The sequence below is a fragment of the Streptopelia decaocto genome (genome assembly GCF_964273445.1).
Source record: "Streptopelia decaocto genome assembly, chromosome: 1".
Lineage (NCBI taxonomy): Eukaryota > Metazoa > Chordata > Aves > Columbiformes > Columbidae > Streptopelia > Streptopelia decaocto.
In genome coordinates this window covers 71,977,835-71,994,581 of record NC_138663.1, presented here as the reverse complement: position 1 = coordinate 71,994,581, position 16,747 = coordinate 71,977,835, and the positions used below count along the sequence as shown (strand labels likewise).

The following is a 16,747-nucleotide window of genomic DNA, read 5'->3' as shown; positions in this document are numbered from 1 at the left end:
TACCTCACAACACTCACCATCTTAATACCTGAAGGGGTTTGGGCAGGGTGGAGGGAAGAGACACAACTGACAGCTGCTGGGATTGCAGCTGGTCTGTGCTGCAGTGTAAGCAAACTTGCTGGGTGGCACCTCAGCTCACAGGGGTAGACTGGGAAAAATTATGTTCAGAGGTAAAATGCAAACTTGCCTTTTTTTAATAAAGAAATTACAGTGGTGCTGCTCATAACATTCTATGGTGCTATTCTCTAAACTCTTCCTATGTCTTGAAACATGAGAAGTAGTTATTCCCTCAGTGTAAAGACATGAATGAAAGGAAGGCTTCCAGAAGGCATGAGCAGCAGTATCTGTGCTTGAGAATATAATGCTGTGCCTAAAAGAGGTTGAAGTTACTGGATTAAACACAGAACATGCCCTTAGCAAATGCATTTTTGGCCTTTTCTGAATAAGCATCTACTGTACTCCCAAGAAAGCCATTAATCAAATTACAAGGCAGTGAATGAGGTAAATACACCAAGGTGGTCCATCGCCTCCATTTGACCAATCCAGAAATCCAAGAAAAGAACCTGCAGTGACAAAGTGCTGTTATCACATATATGGTATTCCAGACAAAAATATGGCTCCCAAGTGGCAGTCTCAATAGGCATTGCTAGGACTGCAAGAAAAAAAGCAATAATGTTTCTACTCAGTCACCAGGAATGAAAAAAATTGCTTGAAAAATTCTGTCGGCTATGAAAACAGTTTGGTTTGGTCTTACCTTGAAGCTGGCTTGGTGCAGCAGCCACTGGAACCAGAGTGGGTCCCCTTCCAACTCAGGACATGCGATGATTCTCTGAGGAGGGAGAACCATTTTTGCTTTATGCTCCACCCTCCTGCACTCAGGGTATGTTTTAACTCATTCAAAAAGATTCTTTAAAACTTGCTCATCTAGGTATTTTTTTAAAAAATACATACTTAGAATAAGCCAATATCTGAATACCAGTTCTACATATTAAAAACAGTAGTTCTGCTACTACTTCACCTTATTCTTTCCCACTTTTTTAGGACTTCAACAACTGCTCACGGCAGCTGTTTATTTACATGGAAACCAACCAAACTACCACAGTACTTAAGGGATTCTGAGGACGTTCATTTACAGAAATATTCCCCATGGATCAGACTGTAGTTTATCCTTTGCACTTAGCTAAGCATCAACACTGAAATGCAAAACTACATCTGCGCAGTTCCCTGGTTTAGAAACACCAGGAAAAGGAAGACAGTGAGCACATGGATGAAATGGCTTGTTCAGCAAGTCTTTTTACTAGTGCTGCCATAAGTTTACGTATGGAGACAAACGACACACTAACAAGCAAAAATGAGTGAAAACCCAGTTTATTTGCAACTACAGCAAAACTCAATGATTCAGGAACTCTACAGGCAAACGAAAGTGAGAGAGATCTGAAAAAGTGGTCAAATCTTCCCCTTTAAGGCACTAGTGATGTACATTGTCGTTTAGTTCTAAGACAGTAATTTTAAAGTTTTCCTCGTTTTATGTATTTCCCCTTTCTCTTGGTAACTTGCAAACTTTGAGTAATACATGGGGTTGACAGATTTGTATCGAAGATGTGAACAACCGGTCTGCTGTTTGTATTACTATAAATCTTATCTGAAAGCAAAAATTACTGCTCCTTGAACCTCAGCAACAGTTTCCCTCTTAACAGCTAGACTGCCTAAATAAGATGTCTCTGTACAGAAGGTCTTCAGCTCGACTAACTAACAAACTCGGTATTAAAGTTCACTAAAAACTCTCATGGAGTTGCTATATTTTCTTTTTGGGACAATAAAAAGCATGTAACTTAATACAATGGGATTAACCACCATTAGTAGAGTTGTCCATCACTGACAAAGACAAAGCAAGCGTATCGAAAAGCAGACCCAGGGCAGCGGTATCCAGGATCAGCCACAGCGACCTATAAACACAAAGAGGAACTACACCTGTCAGTGAGTTCTCAGAGAGTTGCCCAGGGAAATGTGGGCAACAAAACACGTATACGAAACGTCTTAGGACAGCAGTTCTACTACTGGCCTCGAAAGAACAAACTGGCCTCTTCCAGTCATGTCATATTTCTGCAAATACGAAAACTGATGTACACAAATAGGACAGAAAATATCAACGCTTCTGAAGATGTTTCTCCTGTCCTACAGCATTTGCGAAGCAAATGTTCACATTGCGAAAACACGTGGCCGCGTTCACTTGAAAGCCTGGCTCATTGTGACACAGCCTTTATATACTTATGGCCATTAGTTGCAGGCAAACCCCCAAATTTTACTACCTGCTTATTCATAAGCTGTGACTTCCACAGTTCCGCTTGAGCTCTATTTTTGCGTAGGTCACAGAGCACATTACCGCAGATCTGCAAAAAGAATCTGATCCAACAACTTTCTGATCACAACAGCAGCTGCTGTGTTACAGCTGAAACTTCTCCACTTGAGAACTTATGACATGGATTTATCATAAGCTTATAATTTTTATTTTGGTTTTACCATTTTAAACTTGAAACCAGTATCAGCATTAACAAGCAGGACTTTGAAAACGAAATCATTCTTACGTACACTGACTAGTTTCGAATCGTGATAGACAAGAGGATCAAGAACAGCCATATTCTACACTGAAAAGATTATTTGACTACTAAAAACCCGAGAGTTTGCTTAAAAACTACGGTACTGCTAATTTTCCTCTTAACTGTTTGCAAAGATAAAACGTCTATACTCTATTCCTAAGAAAATGCATTTACAATTATTTGCCCACAGAAATCATAACATTCAATTTCCCATCCCACGATTCTGATTTTTCTGCTATGGTTATCCAAGTGTCTATGCTTCATTTAAGAGAGGAAGAGGAGAAAACAAGGCAATTAGTATGAACAAATGTAACATTTGTGTTTCCAGCCCTCCTCAATACAGAAATGATTTGGATTAACATGCCAAGGGATTGTTTTAAAAAGAAGGAAGTCATGAAGTATGAGAACACTCACAATACAGAAGATGAGTGATACAAACAGCTCTGTTTCTTCTAAGACACAATACAGTGTTTTTGATCCTCCTTATACTCTATTAAATACTCTGGGTAAATCTGGTATTTTTCAAAGACAACGAAAATGGAGGGATTAAACTCATCGTCCACACAGCTGTCGTAAAACCGAAGCCCGTTGCTCGACTTTGCCGGGGGACGAACGTAGGTTGCGTTGCCTTTAACAAAATCTCCAACCAACACACGAGCCACGAACATGATGTTTGTTTTCAAGCCAGGCGGACAGTACGCATGTGAGTAGGAAGCATCTCTAGCAAAGTAACTTCCTAGAAAATGATATGAAAACATGGTTATAAGGAGTAGACATAAAGTGAGAGCAAAAACTGAGGATTGCGTTGTTTTTTTTAGGAGGTATTTGACCCAATCTTCAGGTCTCCTCTTTCTCAGTTTACATAACACCATAGACATTTTCACAAGGATTCCACCACAGAGTTTCCATTCAGAATTTGCTATTTTTGGAGTAATTTTTAAAAAATCCAAAACCCAAACAAAACCTCTAAGAACACTACAGATATGTGTGTTATGATGACAGGGACAGACAGGAAAACATGAGGACCTTCCACAATCATACTGAGGGAACGCACACCCTTCTTGCTCTCTGCCATGAAGACTAGAGGCCATTTCTCTGGCAAGTTCAGATTATGACCCGGAGCCTTCAGAAGATCCCACCTATAGCAACAGAGGCTTTTTCAAATCCCTACCTTAATTCTCTTAAAACCTTGTGAAAAGGTTTACCACCATGCCAAGCAAGTCCTTGTCCTCTCCAGAGGGAAGATCATAATACCAATTCCTACCTCTTTTTTTCACCCTCCAAAATTAAAGACTTCAAAACTTCGACTGCACTAGTATCAGAGGAATCTTACGTAGACATCAAACACACAGAGTCACTTCCTACGTACCCTTTCCATAGACAGTTCCATTGGTTCCACAAATTCTCCAGTCAAAGTTGTGAAAGCAGATGGCATCCATGTGGGAGCTCTTGGTTCCGTGGAAAAGGAGCTTTTCATCTACTTCCTTCCCTCCGTTCTCCCTTTTCATCTGCTCCTTTTGCCTAACAGAAAAACGCAGAGGAGGAGAGTATGAGCCATGGGAAAAAAGGGAGAAAGAGGTTTAAAAAACAAAAAAAGACTATAATGTACATGTAAATATCAGCTGCCATGCAGGCTGAGCTCCTGCCCCACAGCGAGATCAGTGCAGCTGAGGATGTGGAGCCAGGAGGAGAGAAACTGAGTCTTCTTTCACCACTGAAGACCTTCCTGATTTAGGCCAGAGTTAGACTAAGCCATGACCAGTATCAAAAAGAAGGCTCAGCCAGTATTTTCCATCCGTATTTCACAGCATCTGGACATCCCACAGGTTTTCGGAAGCTGTTGAAGCCAACAGGATAGTAATATTCTTCAGGAGGTGATCAGCTAAAAAGTAAACAGATCCAGGGAGAGGGGAGAATTCTTCCCACTCGTAGACTGTATAAATGAAAAGTTAAAAGCAATGGACAGAAATGTTTTTGTTGAGAACTTGGCAATGTTCAACTGCCTGCTTTGCTTAATTATCTCATGGGATGAGGATAAAAAGTTTGCACTATTACATGTTTTGAAGTGTCTTAAGTTTTGCTGGAGGAAAAGGCTTTAGGAAATTATTAGCTGATAACTTCCTAGATTCAGTCACTTCGCAGTACTTATTTCTCTATTACCATTTCATACAGTCCTTGAATGCTTCTTTTAAGTACCTGTGCTTTTGTTTTAAACTAGACAACCGTTCTATGTAACAGTTTAATGTGCTACCAAAACAACTCGAATGTGGTCATTTATTGTCACTAGCACCAGCTCAGATCTGTTGGTTTCTAGCTTGGCATAAGGAGCTGGCGTTCAGGATTGCCCATGCAGATGCTGAAAATCAGAAAGGAGCTGAGGAACTCAAGAGATCATTATGTTAAAGCAGAAGGATTCTTTCTCAGTGAAGACTGACTTCAGTCAGCAAAAGTAATCAAACTCTTGAGAAAGCCTTAAATAAATCTGACGGGGAAAAAACAGACCCAAGCACCCTTTACCTTCTTATTTTTTAGCAAGTATTTCCTATACTTTAATGGATAAACATTTGTAACAGACAGGACACGTGTGCAGCAGGCGGGTACTGATCAATCCCTGAGACAACACGCAATTCCACATCACTGTGGGTATCGTCATCCCAGTTTTGTGTCATTCATGTCTTTCTGTCCCTACTCCTCCCTGCATCTTCCAAGAAGCCACGAGAAGGGAACCTCCCCTGGAGAGCAAGGCTTTCTCTGGAAGGCCTTAGACACTTAATTTCACTGTGAAACTGCCTCTAAGAAGGAAATCCCAGCCAGGTGAAAGCAGAGATTTCACATCTTTTCTTTCCCAGGAAACAGACAGAGAACAGCAGCTCTTGGAGACTCCCTTCCTGTAAGGATGAGGAAACAAATACTAACCACTGAAACACCTTCCAGAGGGATGGATTCTGAATCCTCTGTATGCTGATGACACTGTATCTTCCCATGGTCTGCTGAAACATCTGCTCTATTTTGTGGTATTCAGAGGTTGTTTTGCTGATCTTCACTGCCTATAAAACATAAACCAAAGCAAAAGAAGACACGAGGCTTCAGTTCGCTCGTAACATGCAGAAGCCCAATTACAGCAGATACACTTTCAGAATGGTCCCCAAACTATACTTGTGAAGGTTAATTTAATGCTTTAGATCGTGACTATGTCAATAATTAGGACAAACAATATGTAAATCAGTGTGTCCCTCCTGCTTCACAAGGACATCTCACCTCTCTTCAGGAAGGATGCTGACAGCAAAAAGATCAATTAAACATCTATCATTTCCAAGTAAGAGCGGACACTTTAAATCTCAATTAAAAAGAAATTTAAAAAAAAAACAAAAGAAAACTTCACTGATTATTCCAGTTTTACATATAAAGCTGATTAAGAACAAAAGATGTTAGATAACAGTACCATTTGTAACCAGACATTTCAGGGAGCTTCAGTTATTAAAGATGAAACAAACAAAATACACACAACCTCCCAGCATCATAGCTCCTTAACTTTTCAACGTTAAAACTTGGAAAGCTGCATTTAAATATATACTTAAGGAAAAAAGCTACCTTTCTAAACATAAGAGAACAATTAAGATTCTAATAGGAATGTTAACATTAAATACCTGCTTCAGCAAATACATCTCCTTCTTTGCTAAAGGAAATGAAGTCTATTTATCCACACTTTTCATGTTTAAAAAGCCATCAAGAAATGCACATTTTTCCCAATGAAAAGCTAATGCAAACAATAATCAAAACATGATTTGAGCTCTTCTGCTTGCTTATGTCCTGCATAAATTTTCCATTTTTTCTCCAAAGTAATCTGTGTCTTTACTCTTCTCAAATAAACACTTATCCTCCATAAATTTGACTGAAAATGCATAATGCTGGCAGACTGATGTCACTTGGTAACACTTTCCACTTTACTGCTGCCTAAGCCCAGTGGGGACTCGAGATGACCTACAGTGAAATGCACAACATCCCACGTATCGAAGTTGCGTTTTAAGCAGGGAAGCCGCAGTCAACCTAGGAGGTAACAGGAAATCAACATCTTAACCTGTCAGGCAAAAGCTCCATGTTTTAGAAGGCTTAAACAGGACTTACATTTCACAGCTGCATATAAATAGAGTTTTTCTGGATGCCATGTCCAGCTTGTGCATTAAATACTTACTGACAAAGAGGTCTATCATAGGAAAGTCTTCTAAGGATGAAGAATAAAGCCAGCTGCACGAGGAAGAATTATTTTTTGAATTTATTAAAAAGCTTTTACAAAGTTAAATGAAGTTTCCCATGTCTTAATCCAAGAGTATTTTCCAAAGTTGCTTTACAACACAACACATAAAACAATTTTGATGGGCAAGTATTTATTATCTGCATGGTCTGCAACACCGCATCTCAAGTTGCTCACTATTACCTACAAGATGAAAATTATGTTGCTATAGTTCAGTACTACATCTTTTATTTATAAATAAATTATTCTATTTAGACTACAAATATGCTTTTGCGATTGTTAAGGAAATTTCTTTTCTTTATGTTTCCCGTAGCAGGGACTCAGGCATGGATTCCAGGAATTCTTCTTAAGTAATTTATTCACAAGTTACAGCACAGAGCAGCTCAAGCTGGTGTCTCCTGAAGAAGGAACCTCAGCAATAAAAGCCTTAACAATTACACCCCCACGATCCAAGCCCCAACACCCCGTTGTAAAATCAGAGTCTGGGGTCTCCCCGTTCTTCATTGGATCTTTTCATTTTCATCAGGTAGGCTGTCAAAGTCCTGACCTTCAGCTGTTATTTTGCACCCACAGCTGGAGAAAAATAACTTCTTGACGAACCAAAACATTCTTCTGTTTTGTCTTGTGTTGGAGGCCCTTCTGTCCCTTTCATTATCTCCAGGGATGCAAATCCCCTTCTAGCTTGAAGACTCTGAGGCCTTTCTTAATTAACGAAGTAAAGAGTTTGAAGGTTCGCAGCTGCAGAATTTAAGCTAAGTAAACTTATTTAGGCTAATCTAATTCTTTATAAGCCATTTCTAATCAAGTTCTCTAAGCAGCAGAATACCCAATAATTCGATAAGCTGAGGCAGTCTGTCCCCTAGCAGATAGGTTGCATCTTTTACTGAGGAACTGTAACCTTGCTGGGTAAAACACAGGTCAGTCGCATGGTCCAAGGCCTAATCCTGTAAGAAAGGTACTTCAATTATTTTATCATTTGATGGCCTCCAAGCAACAAAGCCAGTTTTCCTGCATGAAAACTTGGTGGGATTCGCCTTATTTCCCCCCAAGGATGCCTCCCTTGCTAGTAAAGGGTAATACCACATTGCTACTGCAGGTGGGTACTTTGTAACAACACAACTTCTTCAGCTACTTTCATCTTCAGACCTAAAAAGGAAAATCCTAGAAAGCATAAACGTTTGCTAAATAATAAATAACAAAAAAAAAAATTAAATGAAGCCACTATCAACGAGTGGAGTTTCTGAGACAGAGGAAGAATCACTGCCCTGCCTATAATTTCCATTAGTGTATGGACTGTACAAGAACAGTACTCTGTGATATCAAACAGTGATCTCTGGTCAACTTAGGTTTTGGAAGCAGCAGAGTTTGTAATAGCGACAGTGACCCAACTAGAACTGATGTCTATAAAGTACACAGGACAGATTCCTCTCATTGCATCAGCTCCCACTTCCTGCTACAGCACAGCAATCTCTGGCACGCATGTCAGGGTTCAGCAACATACAGCCACACAAAGACTAATCCTCTGACATAAACCCACACATTCACTGCACATGTTTCTCAGTTATAAATGAAAGATTGCATTTAAAACGCACCATGAAGTTTCAAGACAATATTGATTTTTTTTCTTTTTTTGCCTTTAAAAGGTTTAACAACTACTAATTCCACTTTATCTGTTAAACAAAGACAGAAGAAGTTCACACCAACTTTCCAACATGCATTTAGTACTCTTCACTTTCTATAGAACTATGATTCTAAGTGACTTACAGATTAAGATGCCACAACACTCAAAAATTAAGGCAATGATGTTACCAAAATAGAACTGCTCTTTTAAAGCAAAGATGACTTTCTCCCTATCTCATATCAGTGTTCCTTTTTGAAATGGATCACTTCCAGCGCAGCAAATTTTGCCAGGATTATTTGTCACTGTCTGAATAAGGAATTCAGCATGTCACAACTGTCAGATCCTGCGATAGTTACCCCTGCATGCAGAATCCAGGCCATTCCCAATATTACCTACTGCAAAAAAAACCCAAGCTCAGGGTTCCACAGAAATATTGAATCTAACCCAGGCTTTCATTTTTAGTGTAAACAGGTACTGTAGGCTTTTTCACTTTTTGGGTACAGAATTAAATTTTCCTTCCCTATGAAAGGTGCTCAGTTTACAAGTTAGGAGATGGTTTTCTGAGGTGCCAACTCAGCAAGTGCACTGAGCTCTGGGAAACAAGATGATCCTTCTGTTTCACGCATCCCCACGAGTACCACTAGTGATACCACGGATCTCCACAACCCCTTCCAAAGCCTCTCACACTCACCTCAGTGACTCCAGAAACACCCCAACAAATAGACTCAGCTAAAATTCAGACCGACATTTGCAAAGTAAGTAAGGGAAGCAGTTAAGTAAACACAACTCAGAGACCTAAAAGGAACTGAGCTACATGTCTTCCTGGCATTCTTTTGAAAAATTCAAGTTAAGCTGCTGATAAGCCAAGGGAAGAGCTGATTACCGATATCCTTTATTATTTTGACAAAAGCTCAAAATATCACAGGCTCAAATCTTCAAAAGGTCTGGCTGCCAGATTCCCACATTAAATTATTATTACTCCATCCAGCAGGTGCTGGACACCTGACACTTCTATAATCTTGAAAAATCGGCGTGGGGGGACGATTGCTAATTGTGAAAAACTACTGTTTGAAAGGAACTAATGTACAGAGCAGTTGACTTAAATTTTACACATTGATTTTCATCAGAACTGTATTTAGATTAATTTTCTATATACACCCATAGCCAGATACATGTATTACATTGAGGAACACATAATACAATGCAAGAGGGTAGTCAGGGTAAAATTAAACATTCAGCACAAAGTGGAATAACAGAAACCAGCCCACAGAAGCTGAGAGACTTGATATTTCTGGTTCTCATGCCACTGTCAATGTAAGAACACAAGGGAAAATAAAATACAAAGACTGAGGCCAGCAATGGAGCTCTCTGTCAAACAGAAGTAGACAGAAAGAATTCTGGCAATATTCCTTCTGTTCTCTCCCTGGCCATCAAAGTATCTGTGCCTATACAACATGATCAGTATCATAAAAGATTTTGTGACACGGTCAACAAGGAAAACCTCTTATACTCTGTGTTTTATACCGTTCCATACTCAGAGTCAAAACTGCTACAAAAAAAAAGGACAAGTATAACACTGAAAAGCCTTTTTTTTTTCTAGCGCACTGTAGTGCTTCCACTACCTGTGTTGCTCTTCCAGAATGACCATTTCTTAATACCGTTAGAACTAGTAATTTTAAAAATACCTGCACATTTTTGGTCTTGGTAGACATAATAGGAACACAGAGTCTGGGCTGGCAGGGCTTTGTTTAGTTTTATTTTGTTGAAGAGATCACAGCAAATGTTTCTAGATATTATTGGCTGTAACTCTTGATTTCTGCCATTCCTTCGGGCTGTGGTCTGTGCTCAGATCTGTGATGTAGGTGACAGCACTGGGTGACGTGAAAGAGCACACAGAGGCTTCCTCTCCTAGGTCTCCAATCCAGACTTTATCCACCACCAACAAATACTGTACAGGGTACTTCAAAAGGGTGAACCAAATTTGAAACACTGTCTCAATATTAGATAGATCTCATGGGACCCCAAGACTTGGTGCTACACTCTTGGCCCCCAAGATCCCCAGACACTACACCCTGCAAATTTTCTTGCGGGGATGTGTCGAAGACCATGTTTTTGTGCCACCATTAGCGACTAATCTCTATGACCTCAAAACCAGAATCACACCAGTGCTGACCTCAGTGGAAGAAGACACTTTGAGAGTCATTCGGGACAAATTCAATTATTGTCTCGATATTGTCCATGCAGCATGTGGAGGGAGCATAGAGCATTTCTAAAAAGGCTACTTAAACTTGATAACTCATTAAATTGTTTGTAAGTTTTTGTGTAACTGTAACATGTTGCCATCGTGAAACATAGTGCTTTGAAATTAGGTCCATCTTTTTGAAACACCCTGTATTATTATTGGATGGCTTTTTACTGACTTACACAGAAAAGGTTTGGTCTCAGTCCAGCTTCTAGTGAAGAAATACACACTTCATAGAAGCCCTTCGCTTAACTGGTCCACCAAGTCACCAAGGTAAGCCATTAGTACATTTTTAACGGTGAATCTTCTTTTTATCTTGAATTTGGTGAGTTTTGTTTTTGCATGTATGTTGATGCCTAAAATGCAGATGAAGTTCATGGGATTTGGTACCTCTTTCAGGAACTCTTGGGAGATCACCTAGATATTTAGCACACCCATGCAAGAAATCATTCCTGTCCCTTTTTAGCAACAACCCAGTTACAATTGCCTCAGTTAAGCAGCATCCTCCTTTGAATTGTGCCTTTCCATCAGAATTACAAGAGGAAAAAACATACCTTGTATCCCACGTCAGGCAGTGCAGATGTATCCCAGTGGCTAGGATAGGCTTGACTTTGAATAGAAGACTCCCTTGGGCTGTTTGCAGACAGACAGAAAATAAGGTGTTAGTAATTCTAGTTCTGCTCTGAACATTCAAACTGGCAGCATCCCTTTTGGCCGATTCCTATATTTAGAAATAAACAAAATAAACCACAAAGAAACTGGGAAACCGCCTCATACTGTGAGCTGGGCTTTGCATGCTGACATTTGTAGCAAGGTGGGGGTCAGTTTCTTCACCTAAATAACAAGCAATAGGAAGAGAGGAAATGGCCTCAAGTTGCGCCAGGGGAAGTTTAGATTGGATATTAGGAAAAATGTATTTACAGAAAGGGTTGTCAGGCATTGGACAAGGGAAATGGAGGAGTCACCATCTCAGGAGGTCACCATCTCAGGAGTTATTTAAAAGACACAAAGATTAGGTACTTAGGGACATGGTTTGATGACAGTGTGAGGTTAATAGTTGGACTTGATGATCTTCAGGGTCTCTTCCAACCAAAATGATTCTATGATTCAATTGTCACAGTCCTCTTTCAGTTGATTCTTTAAGAAACAACTGTTCATCACCAGTCCTGCAGATGCGGTACCTGGAGTGACATCTGTTTCAGAAACCAGGTGATGCACCAAACCAGTAGTTTGTGATGCAGCTTCTGTTCAGTCGAATGGATATGTTTTCTGCCAGCAACAGCTGCATTCCCTGCACAACTACTGCCAGCACTGGCAGCCATTTTGACTTATAATTACTTCTGAAATACGAAAAAGCAACAACTTAAAGAGCATCATTTACCCTTTCTTTATCTTCTCCACATCTTCAGAAGACACAAACTTTGGTCGCCTGCAGACTCGCCTTTTAGTTTTAAAAGAGATGTTTGTCTGGATCATTTCTTGAGGAGAAAAGAGAAGGAAAAAGTCATGATAAGTCTACTAGGTGTATCATTAATGAAAAGTGGCATATTCATTGTCAATTCTATCTGCTGAGGAATAGTTGCACAAAGCCTGTGTAAGCTGCTTGTTCTTCCCATAACACTGTTATTTAACCTGTGCCTATCTTGCTTGCTCCTTTAAGTCATTCATACTTTTTAAACATTGCTTCAACAGCACAGCAAGATGCTTGATTTTTCATTTTTACCATCTGCAGGGTTAACTCACATAAGTTTTACCATGACTTTTTGTGAAGACTACATATTTTTATTTCTGCTCCTTTGTGAATCTGGATAGTGTCAAGGAGCAAAGGGGAAGGTTACTTTTGTAAGGAATTTTCTCTGGGTCATTGCTACCTCACTTTTCCTTCCAATGAATAAATCAGGTAATGTTAGTAAAAGAAATCAGAGTTTCTAAAAGCTAAGATAGCTTGAAAGTTAAAAGCACTGCACAGTTTTAAGTTACAACCTTAAAATGAGTACCTTTAAAATTGAGCTCATAATGATGCAAGCCAGCCTGGAAAGATATGGTGGCATTTGGATCAGCTAGATACAAATTCTCTATAACAGCAGAAGATGGTGAGTTCACGCTACTCCCTTCTCCCTTTGTGGAGGGAAAGAAAAAAAGAGACAGAGAAGAGTAATAAGTAAACACAGTCAGGACTAAACCCTGGATAACTAGTCTGGGTAGAGGGAAAGAAGAGGCAAAGAATAAGATGAAGAGGAAGCTACCCAGAACTATCATGGCCCAAAGTGTGATTAACAAACAATCATGACATATGAACAAATACATAATTAGTAATAACAGACACATGCATCCTATTTAAATTTCTGCAACAAGTTGTAGTGGGTTTAGCAGGGATAGAGTTAAATTTGTTCTTAGTAGGTGGTGTGGGGCTGTGATTTGTATTTGTGCTGAGAACAGTGTTGGTAGCACAGGGATGTTTTTGTTACTGCTGAGCTGTGCTTACACAGCATCAAGGCCTTTCCTGCTCCTCACTCCACCCCACCAGCGGGTGAGCTGGGGGTGCATGAGAAGTTGGGAGGGGACAGAGATGGGACAGCTGACCCCAACCGACCAAAGGGATATTCCATACCATATGACATCATGCTCAGCATACAAAACTGAGGGAAGAAAGAAGCGGGGAGACATTCAGAGTGATGGCCTTTGTTTTCCTAAGTAACTGTTACACATGATGGAGCTTGGCTTTCCTGGATGTGGCTGAACATTCGCTTGCCCATGGGAAGTAGTGAATGAATTCCTTGCTTATGTGTGCAGCTTTTGCTTTACCTATTAAACTGTCTTTATGTCAACACACAAGTTTTCTCACTTTTACCCTTCTGATTCTCTCCCCCAACCCACTGGGGGGACTAAGTGAGCAGCTGTGAGAGGCTTAGTTGCCAGCTGGGTGTGATGGATGCACTTGACTCCTTGACCAACCTAGGTGGTAGTTTGGTTCAGGCTCCAAAGGAAGCAAAGATCTAGGCCATAACCGGGCCATGAACTTTTCTACTTTCCACCTGCTCTCTGAAAACTCACACAGGAACAGGCTGACATGGTGAGCACCAACGCATGTGAGCTTCGAAACTGGAAAACTGATCATGCGATTAACACATGAATAGCCGGTGGTTCTTCCAAGACTGCTTTGTCAAGAAACAAAGAAAGTTGTGGGTACAAGGAGTCTCATGCTTACCTTTTCCATTGGATGTAATTTGACTACCAGGCAACCACTTTACTCCATAAATCTGACAGCCTGATTGAACTTTTATGAGCTCTCCCTGCTAAGCAATGGCCTGCACAGTGATGATCTCCCCTTGAGCCAGGACGCCTCTCAGGGTTACTCCTTAATGCTAAGACACCCCTTAGATCTTTGGTAAGTGACCGATATTATAGTGTACTAAGATTTTGTATTGGTAACTTTGAATTATTATGATCAACTCTGTGCAATAAGTAGTAGAGTGAACCTTACAATTGGACTTGGTTAAGTCTCAACATCCTGCTTCAATAAAACTGCTTTGGTGGTGGTTCTTTAAATGGTCTAAAATCTCCCCTGTGACAAACTGACATAGTTGGCAGATGCTAAATCTGCTCTGTGACACCAGGGTTAACAAGTATAATTCTCTAATGTGCAAAACAATGTGAAATATGAGGATATGCTGACGGAGGCACTTTGCATTTCAGCTGTCTGAAATCAAGGCCCACCACTGTCCAAGCCACTCTATCCATCATCCTTCCCTGCGTACTTTTCCACGTCACCTTGGTGTTCTGCTGTTTGTGCAGCTATACTGTAAACCAGATGGGGAAATTTCATCTGTCTTGGGGCAAGGAGAGATTCCTTATTTATTTATTTTCCTGCATTTTTCAGATAGATCACTCTCTCAAAGAGGATTTGGCCACCCAAGGAAAAAGGTAACATTTGATGTAAGAGAGCACAGCAATCCTTGCATGTCCAAGGAAGCAGGACAATGTTTAGGAGAAAGGCAAGACTACTTCCTGAATAATTCAAAAAGCAATATATCTCAAGGAGAGTGTATACATGTTAAATCTGTAGAAGCCATATAAAGCTCCAAAAGGGAATCTGACTAGAGAAGCAAGCATGTATCATCAAAACAGTCTGATCAACACCAGCTGAAAAAAAGGAATTTTGCTATCCTGCATTTGCCAACAAAGGTCTTTGTCAAGAAGGTAGTTATAACATATCATCCAGATACAAAGAAAGGCAATTGTTCGTACTGAAGCTCACTGCTAGGAGACAAAGCAGGTTCCCTCCCCCTCAAGCCTGTCATCATTTTATCATGTAAAAGTCAAGCACAAGTATTTACTTAATTAACCTTGCTGGGTAAAGGGGAGTCAGAGGAAGAGGCTCCACACATTTCATTAGAAGTGATTCAAAGCACAGGATGTGGACTCACCTGTTCTCCGTATTCAATCCACCTGCCTTGGTCATTCTTCCAGTACCAAATCCACTGTGTGGTCAATACATATGTGGGTTTTATGACTGATGACACGGTAGAGAGGCGTCGCAGTTTAGAAGAACTGCAGGTCATTGTCTGGAAATCAATGTTCTTATCTAGTATGCTGTAAGGACAAATCCAGGTTTATTACAGTTAGCAGTATATATTTTATCCTCTAACCCCCAGTTTAAGCTGGGGCAATTTTCTTTAGTATAATGTGACTGCCTGAACGTAATAAGGTCTGAAATAGAGTATCTCCCACAGCATGCATGGCACCTCTGAAAACTGCTTCTAATCTTCAGAAGAGAACAATGACCAGTGAGACACTCAATGCCATCTCTATCACTAGCCAGATGTTGCACTGCCAGCTTTACAGACAGTCTGGGGCTACGTGCACAATGCGTCAAAAGGTATTTCTGCAACAAACAAACATGTTTATAGTTTTTCTCAGTACAAAAATGGAAGTTGGTAAGTATGTGATGGAGTTTGACAGCAAACACCTGCAGCTTATCAACTTTGTTCTTTTCCTGTGGCTACAGAGGATGCAATCACAGCTGTGAGTTCTGGAAATGGCATTCCTGACTGGAGCTGCCTGGGTTCTTGCTCCTGGGAGGCTTAAAAAATCAAGTCTCAGGCAGAAAGAGTTTGAAAGCAGCCTCCTCTTGGGAATCTTGCTTGTGATCTGCACCATCCAGCAGCCTAGTCAAACTGCCAATCAAAATCATCTACTGTCCAAAGAGGCATGGGCCAAAAGGACAATAACATTTTATCGAGGCCAAACTTTGGGTCTCTTATGAAGCCAGGTGGCTCACAGTGGGGCTTTCAGAAAGAAGATAAAGGGAAAATAATTCTCTTAAAAAAAAGAAAAAAGATGGGCTGTTTACACAAAGGGTATCTAATACAATTTCTCTAGGCACAATATAGATATTCTATTAGTGTTACAGATACTAGATGTATTAGGAAAGGAACAGCCATTGAGAAGCACCAGATCTGAAATGCTGTTAAAAGACCTAACTTAATTATTATAAATAAATTATGACTTATTATCTGAAATACTAATATTCTAAGCATTAACTTCCACCCATTTTTTTACCCCACATATAATTTTAAACTCAAGATATCGTTACGTTATTTTTGGAAGATAAAAATGGGGTAATATTTCCATGCAATCACTTTTACTTTTCTTTTTAAAAAGAATAATTCTCATTTGTATATCCTCCCAGATTCTGATAAGCTCAGTAATCAGAAGTTAAGGAATAGTTAAGTTTAGGAATAAGACAAGAGTTTTTCCTCAGGGGGTCAACCAAAGTGTTGGAAGTATAAGAGAAATAAAGACAGAGGACATTAATCAACCTTTTTAGAATAGTTAACAAGACATGAACCTGAAAGGAGGAACAGGATGACACCATAAATTAGCTAGGCAAGAAAACACCAAGATAAGCAGGAAGGGAACATGGCCGCTGATAAACCCGAAGTTGGAGTCACTTGAACTGTGGGTGAACTATCCTAATTAACACAGTAAAAAACCTGGCCTTGGGTAGGGAAAGCTCCCTACCAACAAAAGCC

At 40.1% G+C, this 16,747-nt stretch overlaps 1 protein-coding gene across 1 annotated transcript in view; it reads right to left on the bottom strand.

Annotated features, from left to right (window-relative positions):
* Positions 1-1,350: 1,350 nt before the first annotated feature.
* Positions 1,351-16,747, bottom strand: part of LOC309435301 (protein mono-ADP-ribosyltransferase PARP12-like) — a 28,602-nt gene continuing 13,205 nt past the window's right edge. Inside the window, exons 6-12 of the mRNA XM_082043378.1 lie at positions 15,140-15,305; positions 12,710-12,830; positions 12,094-12,190; positions 11,267-11,345; positions 5,514-5,644; positions 3,967-4,118; positions 1,351-3,333 (exon numbers count right to left, since the gene is read on the bottom strand). Of these exons, the coding sequence (XP_081899504.1) occupies positions 3,050-3,333; positions 3,967-4,118; positions 5,514-5,644; positions 11,267-11,345; positions 12,094-12,190; positions 12,710-12,830; positions 15,140-15,305 (1,030 nt within the window). The 3' untranslated portion in view covers positions 1,351-3,049. The remainder of the gene's footprint in view (positions 3,334-3,966; positions 4,119-5,513; positions 5,645-11,266; positions 11,346-12,093; positions 12,191-12,709; positions 12,831-15,139; positions 15,306-16,747) is intronic.